The following is a 19385-nucleotide window of genomic DNA, read 5'->3' as shown; positions in this document are numbered from 1 at the left end:
ATTTTGCTAAATTCAAATCTGTGCTATTGTGTGTTTCTAAGACCTAAATATCATTATTTACTTGCTCATTAGCGGTCGATAAGAGGTCCTTGTCCATTGGTGACAACGGCAAACAAGGAAAACGTAAAACAAGTAATTTTTTTTTTTCAATGAAATCATCAAGGCCAAAATGTCAAATCTGTCCCACTGAGAAGAACGATTCTCTATTGACGAGTTTGGAATTCCGTTCTCCTCTGTCAAGCTATTAGAGGCAATATGAAATAAAAAATGATAAAAGCAAGTGTAAGGGGCATCCATACTACTTTTCTGACTTTCCACGCCCATCTAGTACTCTCTTTCCATGCATTTTCTAATCACATTTGCAGCTGCTGGTTGGATTACTGTATTTTTGTCATGCATCTGCATGAACGCTTACTTTCATTACGCAACAATAATAACATTGTGAGGGAAATCTAATTCCATCTAAGTAATGCTACTACTACCAACATAGATGTCACAGGTTATACCTGTGACGAGAATATAGTTATCTTGGGAGGGAGATGAAAACATCTTTTTGAACTTTCATCAAATTATTTTTTCCCTCTTTACAGAGAGCAAATGCAATACTGACATATCTATGTCTTCTTATTTACTCTTTGAAAGTTTCCGTTCGTCGATTGTAATCGACTTATCATTTTGACATTTCATAATGCATTGCATGCCACACACACACATACACACACACACACACACACAAATACATACAAAGACAGTGACATAATATATCAGTCTTTCATCACATCTTATCAAACTAACTTCCTAGATCTCTTCTATTCTTACAGAGGGTCGTGTAAGTAGCATTTTCACCATGATTAAGATTTCTTCACCATTTTACCATTTCTCTTTACCATTTACCATGATTAAAGGGGATAGCTAGTAACTGATCAGTGGGAATCAGTGGAAATGCTGGGGATGATTGTTCCAATTTTTGTGGGATTCATTTAAGAGTACATTATATATCTACTGTCGTGTGAAAATTATTTGCTTCACAGAGGTCTCATATTCAAGTACTGTGCAGATTAATGCCCCATCACTGTACAGGCATGCTAACCTGGAAACATTATACTGCACATTACTTGAATATGAGACCATTCTGAAGTAAACACACACTCACACAACAATAGATATATAATGTACTCTTAAATGAATTCCACAAGGATTGGAACAACCATCTCCCAGCATTCCTACTGATTCCCACTGATTAGTAACTAGCCATCTCCTTTAAGATCTCTTCACCATTTTACCATTTCTCTTTACCATTTCCCATGATTAAGATCTCTTCACCATTAAATTTTTACCATTTCTCTTTACCATTTAACCATGATTCAAGATCTCTTTTCAATCACCACCTCGTAGTCTTTGAGGATCCGTCCCGCCGCCGACTCGGGCTGGAGTTGCAGCAGGTCGACGTCGGTGTGACCCGCTGGTTTTGAGATGGTGTAGTTCTGCACCAGCCAGGAGGATATAAGGAAGAGGTCGGCCTTGGCCACTGCCTCCCCGAGGCAGCTGCGACGTCCGGTCCCAAACGGGAGGAAGCTAGGAGGGTGCTGTCTCATCGAGCCAGTCGGATCAAGGAAGTGCTCTGAGAAATAAGAGAGAGACAGCGAAATGATTCAATAATGGCATATTGTTCTACTGGACAAGTGCATCCCTATAAGGGCATCATGGCATTCTTCTGGATAGTTCGATGGTTGCATTACACAGTAGAAGTAAAATGATGTGCTTGTTTTTATTTTTTATGGGAATTAGTGAGTTGAGAGGTATATGTACCCCTGATCGAGATCGAAGTGACAAGGACGCTAAATTGTAACATATATTCTGTATTCTTTTTACTCTTTTCTTTTTCTTCCTTTTTTGGCATAGAGGAAACAAAATGAGCAGAAAAAAAAACAGTGGTCTCATCTGTCCCAAATGTAGTGTGGTACTTAATAACGAACTGTCAGGACACGACTGAAATGAGGTATACTATTGCACTATCGTTCACTTCAACAATATGCCCGACTTACAATATCTAACATCCACAAGCAGGTAAGCGGACAAAACAATCAAGCTATAGTCAAGCTCCTGGTAAAATACATGTATATGATTGCGACCATTGTAGTGTGGTACTTACGGGGTTTACTTGAAGAATATCACACTGAATGCAGCCATAATGATGTGCGACATAATAATGTTATTATCGAATGAAACAGACTTTGTAAATACATGTAAAAATATAATTTTGCTTACACAATGTGTCATGATAACTCATACACTGTGCATTTTTTTTAGCAGTAAGACATATAACATTAACCCCGCACAGCTAAACATATGTCATGTGACTTGAAAATTATGTAACACCATAATAGTAACCACATTAGGCGCAACCAATACAACTATGCATGCATGCAGCTTACTGTTGGTCACTTGGGTTAAAAGGTTAGAAAATCACAATATGCGATATTGATACGAAACACATTTATATTCACCTATATATGAATGGATGTATATAAACCAAACCATAGAATATAATTGAACATTCATAAAACTACATTATAGCAAGTAACATAAAAGGAAGTAACTCATAGAAATAATTATGTCTTATATGAATCCTTTTCTTACCAGGCCTGAAAGAGTTAGGCTCCGCCCACTCTCTGGGGTCAAAGTGCATGGAGAAATGGTTGATGATGACGACGGTGTCCTTTGGAATCAGATATCCATCTGGGGTAAATAGGTGTGAGAATAAAACTGTCCTTTGTATTGATTAAATACTAGACACTTAACAACGAGCATTGTTTCTTCCGTCATAATACAAGTGTACATGAAGTACATTCTCTCTTTTTTCATATACAATGTAATTTTATCCCACATTCTATACAATAATCATTAAATACCTATAGAAAACTGTTTTATAAGGAAAGAGAGGGAACCAATACGGGTCAAATTGCTTGTTAAAAAAACACAAAAAACCCCGCATAATATACATTACAGAAAAACATGTTTCTGTGTATACAGGACCCTATCATTTTGTATTGTATAGCCCCATGTGTAGACATCTGTATTGCTACAGATTGAAAAGTAACCATCTGTGCGCGTGATTGCATACTAGTGCGCTTTTGGTAAAGATCATAAAAATAGAGTTGGTCCTTACAGAACTCCGTGTCCACCGTAGTAGAGTGTGGCACTCCGACGGGGCCGACTGAGCTGTAGCGAATTGACTCCATCACCGTCGCCTCGGTGTACGGGAGGGTACCGCGATCAGCGAGGCACGGAGGGCGATCACGGCCGATGACCCGGTCGATCTCCTGCTGGACCTTTAGCTGGATGTCGGGATGCTCAGCCATGAGGGCGACAAACCAGTAAAGCCGCTGAAGCGACGTCTCGATACCGGCTATTAAAAAGAATTAGGTGTCGGCAAAAATTGATGGACATGACATCAAAATAGACGAGAATAAACAGATACCTGGTGTGATCATCTCGTGCACGAAGCCGCCGTTTTAGGACCTATTTGGTCAGAAGGTGTCATACTATGATCAATAAAAAAAAAAAACCAATATGCAAACGGGATACCATCCCAGCTCTCAATCGTAGCGATCAATCGTAACTACGCTTGCTCATTTATGGAGCCGTTGCTAGAAATGTTTGGTTTAACGCATCTACGATGCCCCCTAATACACACAAACTTTGTACATACGAGTAAAAAGGCTCTTGCACAACATCATCCACTGGGCTGAAAGCTCAAAAGAAGTGACGGCAGAATAGTTGATCTTTTTCAATTGTTTGCTTCTCATTTCTAGATGACAAAATTCCTAAATATATTACTTTACTAATTCCCTTATTCAATCATCCATTCATAATTATTTACCTACCTACACATAACCTATTTGCTTCAACAATAATCCTCTATCTCCTGCATAACACAGAGGGCGACATGTTTTTGGTACATTTGGGTAGCTCTTCAGAGGAGAATCAATCACTAAATGATGTGTCCACGTTAGAATGAGAAATAAGGGGGGGGGGGAAGGCAGAAGACAAATGTCTTACCGATGAATATATCATTGACAGTCTGCACTAAATGGGTGTCTGTGAGGTTGTCGATGTTCTCGTGTTTACTCTCTATAGCCTCCTTCTGGGCTAGTAGCATGAAGTCACAGAAATCTCTCAAATTGTCTGCAAGAATGGTTGATATGGCAGAGAAGACAATGACAAAAACGATTTACTGGCATTGGAATAGTCATGATTCTCCCTTATTGCCCGATTTCCACCTAATGATCTAGTCTGTTTAATTACACCATATTAGTGAATGGCATGCTATCAACTTATAAGATGAAACGTTTGAAGTGTTGATATTCCGTGACTTATACTTGTGACTGGTAGACAATATATTTACGTTTACACACTGGAGTGATGATAACTTTGAGATGACCGTGATTACAATTTATAAACAAAATAATTACAGACACCTGGACGTGTTGGCCATCTTGCTAATGATACCTTATTGATTGGTTTTTTAGACGAAAACTCCGTAATTTACTAATTAATAGCAATAACGTCATAAATCGTCTCTTTTGCAAAGCTGAATCGTAAGAGAATATTGCCCTAAAGCGCATATATGTTGGTTATTACTGTGTCTCCATTTTAGATGAAAAATAACAATAAGAAGATTAAGAACCCATCTTTATATATATATATATATATATCTTTTTTTTACCACATAGACTCAAAGTGCTTGGACGAATACAACGAAAGATAAAATGCAATGCAAGGAACAGACTGGTTTGATCCTATCCTCTCCAGGGGCTTACCCGGGTCAAATGTGGCTTTGTGACGTTCCATCTGAGGCATCGACCAAGCCAGGTATTGTGACTTGATATCGTTCATAAGGGTGGTGCCGCTGGTAGATATGTAGCGGGCCCATGGGAAGATGTCTGCCACAAGACCGAAGCCCACCCTCTCCCACATCTCCCGAGAGAACTTGATATACTTTAGCAGCTTGGGATCGTCGAATCGAAAGCTGCAAGACAAATCCAAGAAACTTTATTACACTTATTACCAAGATGAGGTATATGATTCTGTGTATCAACATGGAATTGTAAAATTTTGAAATTTACGATGTGTAGTGCATAAAACCAGTTAAAAAAGGAATGCACCATTTAGAGATAAAGATATTCTTCTGTTGCGACGCTCATCCTCGTTTGTATAAAGAGGCTGACCTACTTTGTGTATAATCATGTATGAGGTTGTGCGTATGTGTTTTATTTTGTTTTGTTTTGTCTTTTTCTGTTTTCCTTTTTTTTTTCATCAGGCAATATGCCTCGGCCTCATTAGTTCATTACATGTTGTAATTAGTTATTGTTCATGAGGGGACTGTAAATTACAAGCCAAGCTTTTCAGCAGTCAACTTCTTTTCCAACAAATACAATGCTCTTTTATACCGTGAATTCCACTGTATGATGAGTGCACTACTTCATTACACCATAATTTTCCCTTTTATGTCTTTGATTCTGTATAACTATGTGCTACGGCTGATATCATGCTGGTTTCATATTTTGTTGGAAATGGAATAAATGGAATGAAATAAATGACATGAAATTACGAAACAACTGCGGTAAGATATATATCCCCGCTATCTTTATATACAACATATTCTATAGATGGCAAACGGAAATGTTGATACCTCTCAGCAAAGCACATCTGGGAAAGGACGTTGTAGATGGTAAGAGTGAGGAGGAGTTTGGGGTCGAGAGGTTTATCCCCGTTCCGTGCGATGACTTCCTCCGCCTGGGGGAACACCTTGTGAACCAGCTTGTCAAGATTCTTCCCCGTCGCGAAGTGCCTGAGGGGTGACAGAGAGAGACTCCTCACTACAAAGGTGGTGTAAAACGCGACACAGTTCCACGACCCGCTCCGGTTTAACGCATCATCAGATAATACTCCTGTCTCCATGGCAACTCCCTGTCGTCATCACCACCTCCCCTTACCTCCAGCTCATTCTCCTTTACATAACTCTATTTATCTACCAGTCTGTTTTCCTGCCATAGTCAGCATGCTCAGCTACTTTTTCCTGTTACTTTGTTGTTTAAGATGAAAGCCTTTGCAACTGTGAAGAATTTGTCCATCGGGCAACTATACAATGCGATTACGAGTACCACTGTGAGATATCCGCTTGGGAAGACGTCGCACTTAAAAGCATAAAGTTGAACGAAATTCTCAACAACCACACGTAAGAGAGAGGGAACATTGGCCAACTCAATTACGCCCAGGGAGAGAATGTAATGTTTGGCGATAAGTCGCACAAACAAAATTCGCTGAATAACAAGAAAACAAAGAAAGTAGAGTTCGCTTATGGCACAGACTTCGTTTCTCCTCCTTATTGATGTAAACTCGCAGGCAATGCTGAATAAGATTCTGCATATCCTACCATGTGAGCATTTTCAAGAGGGTTCACAGAAATCAGGTCAGTGCGTGTGCCAGCATGTTTCGTTTATATAATACTCTCTTGCTAAAAAGAAGCACGCTTCGAACAAGCTATTATAAGCATGCATAAAAACATGACTACATGACTAGAGAAGATACACAACGACCTTAAAATTGATATAATATTTGTGGTTTTGCTGTGAAAATAGCCGGACCTTTTAATGAACTCAGTCGTTGATCTTCAGGCGAGTTTTTAAGATTGTAATTATTACTATTATAATCAATGATAATTGAACTAATAAAATAATGATAATAATAACTATAATAATAATAATAACAATAACAAAATGACAATAACAATAATGCCGCCATAAATATTGTAATTGTCATCGCTATTTTATCCGTTGCAACTTCAGATGTTGGCTGTATAATCTGAGTATGAACACAAGAATGTTTACATCTAGATTCAAAAAGGACAAAACCATCATCTCAAAGCAATATCTGTGCGCGATGCATCCATCTTTATATCTATTGATATGATATAATAGTCTTACTTTAGGTCATCTTTCGATGAGTCTTCTACCAGTCAATTCATCTGATTATACTCTTTTGATTGAGGTCAACTTCGTAATGGTTAGGTGTGGGATAGCACTTTAATTAAAATGGCGACGCACAAGGAGGTGATGACACAAAAATGGCTGCAATTCAATGGGTGCAAATGAATTGCAAGGTAAGAAAAAAATTGCCCTTCTCATTCAAACCCAAAAGTCAAAACAATCAACAATGAAAAACGAGCAAAATAACGTAAATGATACAAAAACAAGAAAACAAAATAGTGACGTCAAGGTTGTGCAATTACCTGAGAGCTGAGTGCGCCAGTTTGCGATGGAGCTTCCATGTATCAGTGTAGGGACTGAAGACAATGTCTTTAAATCCCTCAGACAAGATCTCAGCTGGAGAGAGAGAGAGAGAGAGAAGGATAAGAGAAGGTTGGAGGGATGAGAAAGGGTTGGTGAGATGGGGAGTGTTTGGGGATGAAAGATGGGGGAGGAATGCCATTGAAGAGAAAAGCAGCGAATATTAATCTGTTAAGTAGCTGATACCACTGATAGGGTTTAGGTAGTTCCTCGCTCGAAACATTGAATCAGCTGGGTTCAAGGCTGTGCTTCAGGGAAAATAATCAGGGCGATTTTAGAATCGAAATCTCGTTACTCCTGTTAGTTTGGACGAATGCCTGGCTTCTTATTCAATTATTCCTTGCATTGTGGTGATAAAGCCGTGGAAAGCGAGGCTAACGAAGTAGGAACGAATGTATAACGACGTAATGTACGCCCCATGTTGCGATTATTTACCTTTCTCTTCGTGGAGACATAAAGTGCAACAAAGGAACAACTGTAAAACGCATACGTTGTAGCATTTAGTCAAAGGCAACGTACTTTTTCGTTCTGGTTTCTGCTCCAATGTTATGGCAGTAATAAACTAGAAATGTCGCTAAGGCGACTGGTATGCCTCCGCCATAATGCATGATTCTCCCAATAGGACTATAGTACATGTGGACAATGTGTGATTACATTTTCACAGAATTGGCAAAATATTAGAATGACAAGTTTGTCACAAATGTGTTGAATGTTCACCTTCCTTGACCTAGGTTTAATGGGATGAATAGGAGAGCATGTATTTGGGGATTTAAGGACTTTAACTTGACTTTGACCCATTCATAAGTTTGTGCATTGAGTAATTTTCAAGGTATGGAGAAAAAGTGCAATTTCTGTATTGAAAAGTACATCGTTACCATTTTCATCTGGTCTTTGATCCTAAAATTCATAGGATAATCACTGTCAGGCAGAACATGCATAAATATGTAGAAAGTTTCAAGATAACTTGAGCCACTTCCGAGATATGGAGGAAAAAGTTAATTGAGCACTTTCCCTTGATCTTTGACCTCTTTTGGACCTTTGAGGCAAAAAAAAAAGAAAAAAAGTTTCCAGAGAATCTCTATTAGGTTATACATGCATACACCAAGTGTAAAAAAAAAATAATCCTGCTGGCATTGCATAGATATGAGGGAAATAGTAAAATTTTGAAGTGTTGCCCTTGACCTTTGACCCCTGACCTTTGACCCCATGAACCCTAAATTCTCTAGATAATCACTGCCAGTCAGTACATTATATGTTCCATGAAGATACCTTGAACAATTTCCAAGTTACGGATAAAAAAAGTGAAGTTTAATATTTTTACGTGACCTTTTGACCTTTGACCTCATGACCCCAAACTTTCACCAGAGAATCTTAATTGGGTAATACGTGTATACACTAAATTTCAAGAAAATATCTTCAGGCATTGCATAGATATGGTGGAAATAGTGAAATTTTACCTATTTGACCTTGACCCTTAACCTTGAGCATGTGCACCCAAAAATTGATAGGCACAACTTCACTCCACAATACACAGACATGCCAAGTTTCATTAGGATACCTCAAAAGGTTTTTTAGTTACGCTGTCCACAAAATTCATTACGGACGGACGGAAGGACGGACGGACAACCCGAAAACATAATGCCTCCGGCACCACTTCGTGGCGGAGGCATAAAAAAACCCCAACAGAATATGAACATACACTCAGAGAACGACATTAAACAAAGTAAAAAAGCTCTATGTACAGAAATCAAATCGTTTGGAGCTTTTTCTATTTGTCACTTTCGTAATAACCAACAAGGAAGATTAAAAAAAAAAAAAAAATGCGGCAAACGCCACACACGAAATGATTACAAAGTAGACAATTCCAAGCACGTGAAATTAACAGGAAGTTCTATTCAGGACCACTTGTATTAAATACCATTCACATTCTGATACAATATTTCATCACACAATCGACATATATGCATATCAATCGTGATACAACATGACGTGTTCATTGTACAAACACGTCGACAATGATGATGGCGGAACCGATCGAACTGCTCCTGACTATACTTCGCCGATCGCCCTTTGTGTTCAAGTTGCCATTATTCCTTCATGTTGCCAAACGCACATGAGCAGGCGTCTACACATTTCACAAGACACTTACTCAGACTGAGTGGCAGACCTACAGATGAAACTCACAAAGTTAATTCACCCAGTCTGAGTAAAAATAACCTCCGAAAATAAAATCAAACGGAAATTTCATCTAAGCAGTGCATGCATATTGCTATGCTTGTAGTCAGATTCTCCGTACTTTATTTCCGTCTGATTTTATTTTCGGAGGTTATTCAGGAAATTTCATTTAACTTTACATTTCAATTTAAAAGGAATTTCAAGCGTGTATGCATATTGCTTTTTTGTAGTCAGATTCTCCGTACTTTATTTCCGTTTGATTTTATTTGCGGAGGTTATTCAGTCATGTAAGGGCCGATGTTATATCAAACATTTGCTTCCCCATTATGTACTGTAAGAACATACTCTTAATAGTGGGGAAAATTGATGCCGAAATGTAGCATTTATTGCATTGGTAGCCTGTGTTCATGCTCCAGTGAGTTACTGGACAGGCCTATATACATGAATTGAGACCACCAATAAGAAGCAAGAAGTTACCACCAAAACCGTTCCTAGTGGTAGGTTCAAATCCTTATAAATTCTTTTGATAGCCACATGTCTTGTGCTCACCGATGCATAATACAGCAGAATGTTTATCAAAATGAAATTAGACTAATTCCTAATGAATAATTTTGAAATCTACACAACACAGGAACTGGATTTAGTGCATTTATAGGGTAAAGGGGTTTACCAGCCCCACGTGCTCATTGAAGCCTGACACCTTGAAGGAAATGCCATATGATCACTGTAATGCAAATCAGTCTTAAACACAATGAAAAATATGTCATTCAGTTGATTCACGTGCACAAAATCAAAGTACTACATACTGCATAATTTCAATGTGACATTTTTGTTTGTTTTATAATGTGCTCATTAAACCCTGGATTGACGTACATTGTGTGCAAAAGTCGTTGTTAGCTTTCCAAAACATAAATTCCACCTGATGGAGCAAATGTACCATGAGAAATATGTCCAAACTGCCATTTTGGCAATTTTTACCCCGAGATCACTCAACCGTGAAATTTTGACCACAAGTCAAATGGTACGACAGGAAGCACATAAATTGTGCGTTGCATGCCTTCTTATGCTGGAAAATTGAAATTTGTTCCAATATCATTGAATCAAAGTTACAAAATACGGCTTGTGAACTTCAAAAAGTGACCATTTTGCCTTCAAGGCGTGCTCACTGAAGCGTGGTCGGTCGATATACACTGAATTCCACATGATAGGTAGCTTGGGAGTGCAGCTACTTGCCCCTGTGTTTAGATTTCCTCAAATGTTCCTGATTCAGAAATTACAGCGATTTGTTTTAGGGGGAACTTACTTTTTGTTTAGTGTTTATATATTACATAATTATATATATATTATATATATATATACATATATTCATATATAAGTATAAGAAAGGACGAAGAAATCGATGCGTATAGCTTTGACATAAATATTCCTTTTACTGTTCCTCCTAATATACAAGTGTATATATATATATATATATATATATATATATATATATACTGTATTTATCGAGAGAGAGGCAGAGGGAGAGAGAGAGACAAAGTTGATAACTTCAAGAATCAGCATGGAGAGAATGATTAACAGATCTGTTTCTATATACATCAGATAGGCATAAGTCGGAAATCTCCGCCACTGCATCTCAAGTTGAAGTCCCCAGAGTCATGGCAGATGTGCATGGCTTGACCCATATATCTCCCTGACGCAAAACCGAGCAGCGCTCTGTCAATAATAAGGTAGCTTTGTTGCTTTACTGATATGTACCGTGTTTACGCTCTCTCGATCGCGACACCTCTCGATCATTTTTCTATGAGCTCCGGTGTGTTGACATTTCGGAAAGTTGCCATCACATCACACATGCCCAACACCATTCTACGCTCTCGGCAGTCTTTCACGCCGCCAAAACAAAAACAAAAGCAAAAACAAAGACCAAAAAAGAAAAAACAATAATCAATAAACCCCCCCCCAAAAAAAAAAAAAACAACAAACAAACAAACACCAAAAACAAAAACAATTAAAAGACGTAAGCTACATGATATTCCTTTGGAAGGGGCCTCAAACACGTCACAGCCGTATGTCGAAAAAAACAAACAAACGACATAGCAAATCGTTTGCTTATCTATACATGACTGTTGTATGAAAATACGAATGATTGTATAATGTATATAGATAAAAAACAAAGTATATAGATAAATATAAATAATATATATAAATAAATATACTGTTATGCTTCTTTTGATTTGAAAGAAAACCGAATTGAATTGAATTGAATTGAATAAAGTGAATGCTACACAAATAAAAACAAATTAACACATATGAATAAAGTATCTAAACACGGAGGGGGTGAAAGCAATAACTATAGATCAAAAGTCAAAGTAGAAAATCCATATAAATAGATGAATATCGTTTACAATAACAACTACGCCTTCATTATATCCTAGCAGTTGGTTTCAATGCCATTTCCTTCAACACCTTACCTGATCGCACTCACTTTGTGCTTTCCATCATAAGACTAAGGAATATTGGTTGGCTGATATTCTCCACAGAATCTATACTCTAGCCTTAAAGGGCTGATTTCACGGGGCACGCGAACTATTTGCGAAGGACGCGAATGACAAAATCCAGCATTCGTATTTTAGTCTGCAAAAGATCGCCAAAAGAACGGTAGCTGCTTATAAATTTACTCAGTGACAATGACAATCATACCGTCCGCCCCACATTCCACACATTGTGAAAGCTACTGGTTCTATGGCAAACCGAATTACCGCTGGTTTCGGTATCTCTGAGAGTGCCAAATTATCACATTTTGAAAATTGCAAGGGTTGACAAAAATGGTCCTAAAATCATAACGCATTAACCAAAATTAAAGAACTTGGAGTCATTCTACTGGGGGAAAAAATGGCCTTTCAAATTGTATGCAAAATAGTGACATGATTATTTGCAACAATTTTTCTGAAATTAAAGATCATAGATGTTCCGTTCTTTCTGGGCCACCCTGTATAGTAAAAAAAAAAAAAATAGATAAATAAAGACCAGCAAAGACAACGAAATGTTTGATATGCAAAGAAATTATTATAAAGTATGCCAAAATTACATTGAAACTAGAGATTATGTGCGGGGAGAAACTGCCAAAAAAAAAGATAAGTGCTTTACTAGTGGAGGTAGGTCCTCAGAGAAAAAAAATGTAGGCGCACACACAACAGAGAAATGAAAGAAAAAGAAAAGAGAATTACAGGAAAGAAAAAAAAAAACTTCTCATCTCTCCTTGGAAACATCGCTCCCATGATTATTGAAAAATTTGCCTTGTTCGCATTTCCGATGCGTGTTCTTCGTGGACGAAACATGCCGTACTTTAGCGATGATACACACGGCATCCGCACATACGTCGGGAGACCTTCGCACAAATTGCGCAAGGATGGTTTTCGGCTTCATTGTCGGAACACATTCGGAGAAAAACTTTTCCAAATGTTGGATTTTGCCATTCGCGTCCTTTGCAAATCGTTCGCGTGCTCCGTGAAATCAGGCCTTTACCAACGGGGAATTCCGGACCAGTTAAAAGTTCTTCCGATAAGAAAGAGTAACATTTTTTTTTTTTTTTAATTCGCACAAGCTTAACATTGATCAAAGTCCAGTTTTGATCAAATTTTCCCTGCAGTGCTTGCAAACATTAATGTACTCTGTATTTTCAGATTAACTTTTAATGGGCCCGGAATCAACATTTAAGCACTGAAGAGGACATGGTGCCGTAGAGCTATTGTGATACGTAAATGTGATACGTAGAGATATTGTAATCAAACTGTCACAGCAATCCTCACCGGAGTAAACCTGAGGGCGTCCGGCAAACTCGGCTCCCCTCTTCAGCATCGCTTCCTTGATCATATCTACAGAATTCAGTACGACGACCCATCGTTCTCCCACTCGAAGGCTGAAGATGTCGCCGTATTTCTTCATAAACTTGTCGAGCAGGATCTCACTCCGATCGTTCAATTCTGTGTGGCAGGAGTAGATATTAAGCAGCAGAAATACAGTGGTGAAGTCGCGTTACAAATTGACAAAAGCTAGTAACGCTGTCTCGGGTATACCATTTCGAAACACAAACCAGTTGCACAAACTAAGACTATAATATTTCTGAATATAAAAGTCGTGAACCCTATATCCGTTTGCATCTTAATTGAAAAAAAAAAACAACTCAAAGAAGAAAGACAAGATTTTGAGTTTCCCTTCATTACGTACCGTATCATAATACAAATTAACACATACATATTTTTTTTTTCTCGCCACTATGTTACAAACATCTACATCATTTTTGTATGCACGTGTCTGCGTCCGTGTCTGTGTCTGCGTCTGCGGTAAGTTGTAAGTAGTGTTACGTAAGAGAAATTTTCGTTGTAAATGGCATATTATGTGTAAACTGTGCGCAAATCACGTAAATTTCAGTCTTCAAAATAATGTGAGATGGCTAATCCCAGACTTCCCTGGTAATACTTTCAGGACCTCATCTAATCTGCATGTGTAATTGTGTCCTTTCAGACAGAAGAATTGAAACATTTTTAATTTTAATTTTATTTTCATATTTCTCGATGAAAAAAAAATACATCAAATATAACAAAATTAAATAATACACGATAACTAGGCAGGAGGCATAATATTACACAATGAAATACATGATATCCACCTAGGAGACATATATAGAATATTGCAAACATAGAAAACATAGTGGTCGATCTACGTAAAATTGGAATCTGCGAATAAATGCTAAAGAAATATGAAGGAACCTACTTAAAAGCAAGCTTGTCGAGCGTAGGTTCCAGTTAAAATCAAGCTTAAAGATTGAGATGAGGAGCAAGGGTACAGTAAATGACCAAATCATAGAGAAAAAAAGATATATATACCGTATATCCAAAAAAAAAAATACAACGGGGACCTCCGCAAAGATTGAAAAATAGAGAATCGATCCAAATAAAATTTAAGGATATGAAGCTATACCACATCTTACAGAAAACCCCACCCGATTTGCTTCAGTGGTCAAAGAGAAATAAGAATTTTTGTAGAGCATGTCAGAAATCCCTTCCCTCCAAGTTTTGTCCATTGTGTTCACACGTTGATATGCAGTTCCGAGTGCATCCAGGTGCGAAATTTGGAAGAATCAGACTCATGACATGCTTTAAAAGAATCCACATTTCTCCGTGACCACTTAACCAAACTGAATGGGGTTTTCTGCAAAATTATAGCTATGATGTTATATTTTAACACTCTGAAATAGCATTCAGATAGTTTAATCATATTGGAAGTTTTCAGTGCGAAAATCTGATTGTAATTTTTTTGGGGGACATACTGCATATTGTTATTACTATTATTATTATTATTATTATTATTATTATTATTATTATTATTATTATTATTATTATAATATATTTGTCCTTCCCTAAAACGAAGCTATCATTGTTCTTTTTGATATCATGTTATCAAATTTTATTTGAACGAGGAGCGAAATTTGTCTTTTCTCTTTGTCTGTCTGTCTGTCTGTCAGTCTTTCTGTCCAGTTCTGCTCTCCCTCAATCAAGACGCTTAGTAACACACGTAATACTGCCCCGCCTAATGAATTCGCACCCCCCCCCCCCCCCCCGAAAAAATAGCTCTATTCCTCGATATACCTCCTATCACACTGATTCAGTGTGCAAGGCAAAAACGAGTCAACAATTGCAAACAAGGACAGGATTAAAAAGGTAATACAGTGTACTATGAAGCCCTTTTTTCCCATCTCGACATACAATCGTATCTACGTATTCGTTGATTTATGCATGGGTTGCGTGTTTTTGCTTTTATGCAACCACCCTATGGGGGGAAAACAAATAATACAAGAATGAATAAAATACGAATGTGTTGGCGTTTGTCAGTAATGGCTAACTTGAAAAAAAAAATGTTGCATCGAGAAACAAGAAGTAGGAACAATAGCAACTGAAATCTTGCGCGTAAATAAACAAGTAAGCACCCACTGATAGACGATTCTGTTTGAGCTAGCTATCTATAAGCCAGGGTCAACGAACATTAATGGGTAATCTGCTTACGCCTGCTTCACAATAAAACAGAAACAGACCTTTGGCGCTTTTCTTATATTAGCCCGGAAAGCGAAGAATCCCAAGGTAATCAAAAGGTATTAGACTTACATCATCAGAGAGAAGGAAGTATAGATGAAGTAGCGCAGAATATCCGGAATATGTTCATGAGATTGATAAAAAAAATTGTTAATATGTTTATGTATACATATCCCATCATGCAATATTATATATATATATATATATATATATATATATATATATATATATATATATATATACATGTATATATATTTATATGTATATATATGTATATATATATATGTATATATATATATATATATATATATTCATATTTATTTATTTATTCATATGTAAGAATTTTCTTTTGTCAGCAATATGTATGTGTTTATATAAAAATGAATGTGCATGTGTGTGTATTTCTTTAACATGCGCTACCCCGGAAGGATGAAGCGTTTGAGGCTATTAAACTTTGAGGTTTTTATCAAACATCAAAACGTTTTCTTTGCAGAAGCTATTAGACGATAACAATGTATCCAGTACCAAGTTGCTAGTACACTGTTACGTAAGGCCTTTCTGTAATCGTAAGAATTGCTCAGATTACCCACAATAAAATGCGAAGAGCTCAGCGTCGAACAAATTCCTCATTATTAACTCTTACAAGCTTAGTAATGTATGACATACATGTTTGTCATGGATAATCCCTTTATTGTGTGGATAATTTCTGTTTTTTGTTTTACTTTTAAACTCAGTCTTCCGAGAAGAAATCTTTTTAAAATCAATACTTGACTTTGCCTGGAGACAAGGCGTTGAATAGCGAATTGACCCGTCCCTCGATCAGTAATCAAACCTGAAGGTATACGGCGAGGCAACATTTGAATATTGAATTTTTAAAAAGTGCTAGGGATAGACAGCATGTTTCAGATAGAGCTCAGCTTTAACGTCAAGTTTTATACTTCTCTTCCGCTCAAGATCGATCAGGCAATTTGGAGCCATTCATGTCGGATCAGAAGAGATGAAAACATGGAAATGTTTACCCATCGACAGTGATTCCTAGAACTGTGTTGTATTACTGGCGCTCACACTCACGAGACTATTGAGACAATTTGCCGAGAATACTAAGTCCGCCATGTATTATTTATCACGGCTTCAGCGCTCGGGCAAGACGTAAGGGTTGCATACGCCACTCAAGTCAACCTAGCTCACCAATACCTCCATGCCTGTCAGCCTACTTTGCCACCGTCATGCTCTCTGTCCTTAGGGGATAAAGAAGCAAATAAATATCACTGGGCAAAACAAATATAGGGGGAAGACAATCAACAACAAAAACACGCGCTCATGCCGCGCGGGAAAAAAACAAACGTTTATCACAAGGACGGAAGCACAAACATAGAATGGCTTCCTTCCGATATTGATTTTCGTCTCCTTCACTACTTTCGAATTCCTTCCGGCTGTATTTTAGATTTCAATCTTCTTCGTGGACTCATGCTTTCCGTGAATGCCTTCCTCGACATTCAAAAACATTTCGATTCAGCCAGCTCCAAAATTCGTCTCCGTCACCCTGAGAAGGTTTTCGTCACAAAATGTCGTTCTTTCTCGTCTTAAATTGAAGGAGCACTTGAACCTTGAAGCGATGAAATAGAGCAAATCTATTTAGGTCTCTGATAGACTAAAATAGTCTCAACAGGGTCTCTGTTTCTTATAATATTGACACATATTTTTCTCTCTCGTTTCAAACGAGCTCTTGATATATCTCTGCTCTAGCCTAAGCAACTGCCCAGGATTGTTTTTTTTTTCTCTCTTTTTTCTTTCTCTTTCTCTCTCTATTTGATATAGTTGAAATAACATGTTACCGTAGGTATTTGCTCTGTTTTCCTTGTTATATTTGTTGTACTTTTTAATGTTTCGTTGTTTTTGTTGTTACCTAACACTTGTTCCTTTACTATTGTATTATGCAATTTGTATGTATATATATCTGCTATTTTTATGTTGTTCGCGGATTTGCAGAAGAACAGCTTCGCTGAAGCAAATCGTCGTGATTAAATAAAATAAACTGAAACTGCGAGTCCTTTTAACAATGTGACACTCTGACTATCCAGACTCGTACGCTCGAATTCACGAATGTGGTACAATATTGAAACCATGGTTTAAACCATTGTTTCAATTGTACCACCTTCGTGAATTCGGGCCGAAGTGTGTACACTTACTGTGAATGTAATAATTATCATCACTGTTGTGCTACCATTATCATATAGGATGCAGTGACTATTCCGTGGTCTCTTCACAACGTACGTTGTATATCAAGTGAGATACACATAGCAATAGGCAGCTTTTGTTGTATTGTGTGACTAATAAATCTGAGCGCATTGTTGCTATTAAATCCCACACGCTGATCTTGATAATATGGTCATTTTTTTTTTTTACTATAAAGACCACTCTCTCCTATAAGTGTAGAGTAAACATTTCCGCTACTCTCAGTCATTGTATTATTCTGCTTCTCTCTTTTGAGCTGTATTCACATGGTTTACTTATCTATTTATGCTGAATACAATACCTGACTAAGAAATGCGGAAACCAATATAATTTGACACTAGATTACACATGTGAAATATTCATCAACCATGACTTAGTTTTTGATACACAGAAGGTATAGTCATGAACCGTATCACAGGCGCACAATATTAAGTTAACTACATCTGCACAGAATGCCATATCACGCACATCGTGCACGCTTTATAGAAAGAAAATTCTCAAATGGAAACGGCATTTCCGAAAATCATAATGGAATCTAGGCCCGTTAACGTAAAATAAAACAGGCAATATTATAATTCTGGGATAGTGACTATGAAATCAACTCTTTGTGCAACGGAGTTTCATTTTTAAGGTTTGGTTTGCAGCATTGCGATCGGTGTTTGAGGATTTTCAGAACGAGTGATAGATGTCCGTTAGGAAGAAGAAGAAGAAGAAGAAGGAGAAGAAGAAGAAGAAAAAAAAAAGAAGAAGAAAAAGAAGAAGAAGAAGGAGAAGTCGGTAATCGATTGCTAACCGAAAGCAATCTACGGTTATTCCTGATCTCAAAGTGTCGGGAGAGAAGGGATCGATTATTTTTGATTTGCAGCAGATTGCTGCGTTTTACGTTACCTTACCGAGGAAACTGATTGTGTCATGGCAATCACTTCATTTACTTTTCGCGTTTCTATCTGGACTTAACGTTGTGCCTCAAAACTACTAAATTTTGCCCTGAATATCCGCGGAACCAGACAGATGGGGGAAAAGGGAGGAGGAAGGATGAAGAACGGAGAGAAGTCAAGGAGATTGAGCCGAAAGGAGGAGGATGGTGTAAGGGGGGGGGGGGGGGCAGGGGCAGGGGCAGGAGGAAGGGATAGGAGTGAAAGGAGAAGTTAAGGAAAAAAGTGAAGAGCGGAATGAGGATGAATCATTAGGAGGGGAAGGCAAGAGGGAGAAGAGGGAGGAGGAGGAGGAAGGCGGGGGGGGGGGGGGGTAGCAAAAAGAGTTCGTGCGAGAGGGAAAGTTTTGGAGGAACAGGAATGATGGCAACTTGGGGTAAGATAAGCTAAGGTGGTATAGAGAAGGGGGTAAGTAGAGAGAGGACAATGGGGAGGTGGACGATGACAGAGGGAAAGTGAGGGGCAAGGCAGGTGGTATAAGGGTTGGGAGGGGTACATCTAAGTGAAGACAGAATATGGACAGGGGAGAGAGGCTGGGGAGAGAAGGGGATGTGACGGAAAGAGGAGGAGGGGTCACTGGGGAAAGGTTAAAGTGTGGAGAA

At 38.0% G+C, this 19385-nt stretch overlaps 1 protein-coding gene across 1 annotated transcript in view; it reads right to left on the bottom strand.

Moving 5' to 3' along the window:
* Positions 1-1307: 1307 nt before the first annotated feature.
* LOC139715785 (steroid 17-alpha-hydroxylase/17,20 lyase-like) overlaps positions 1308-19385 on the bottom strand; it is a 44243-nt gene continuing 26165 nt past the window's right edge. Inside the window, exons 3-10 of the mRNA XM_071627325.1 lie at positions 13334-13507; positions 7295-7388; positions 5696-5854; positions 4824-5032; positions 4063-4188; positions 3170-3409; positions 2641-2739; positions 1308-1621 (exon numbers count right to left, since the gene is read on the bottom strand). Coding sequence (XP_071483426.1) covers positions 1365-1621; positions 2641-2739; positions 3170-3409; positions 4063-4188; positions 4824-5032; positions 5696-5854; positions 7295-7388; positions 13334-13507 — 1358 coding nt within the window. The 3' untranslated portion in view covers positions 1308-1364. The remainder of the gene's footprint in view (positions 1622-2640; positions 2740-3169; positions 3410-4062; positions 4189-4823; positions 5033-5695; positions 5855-7294; positions 7389-13333; positions 13508-19385) is intronic.

The sequence above is a fragment of the Diadema antillarum genome, unplaced genomic scaffold, assembly GCF_040938485.1.
Source record: "Diadema antillarum isolate AM-2024a unplaced genomic scaffold, OU_Dant_1.0 scf00000055, whole genome shotgun sequence".
NCBI lineage: Eukaryota > Metazoa > Echinodermata > Echinoidea > Diadematoida > Diadematidae > Diadema > Diadema antillarum.
Note: the sequence above shows the minus strand (reverse complement) of the source record. Positions and strands in the feature narration are given on the sequence as shown.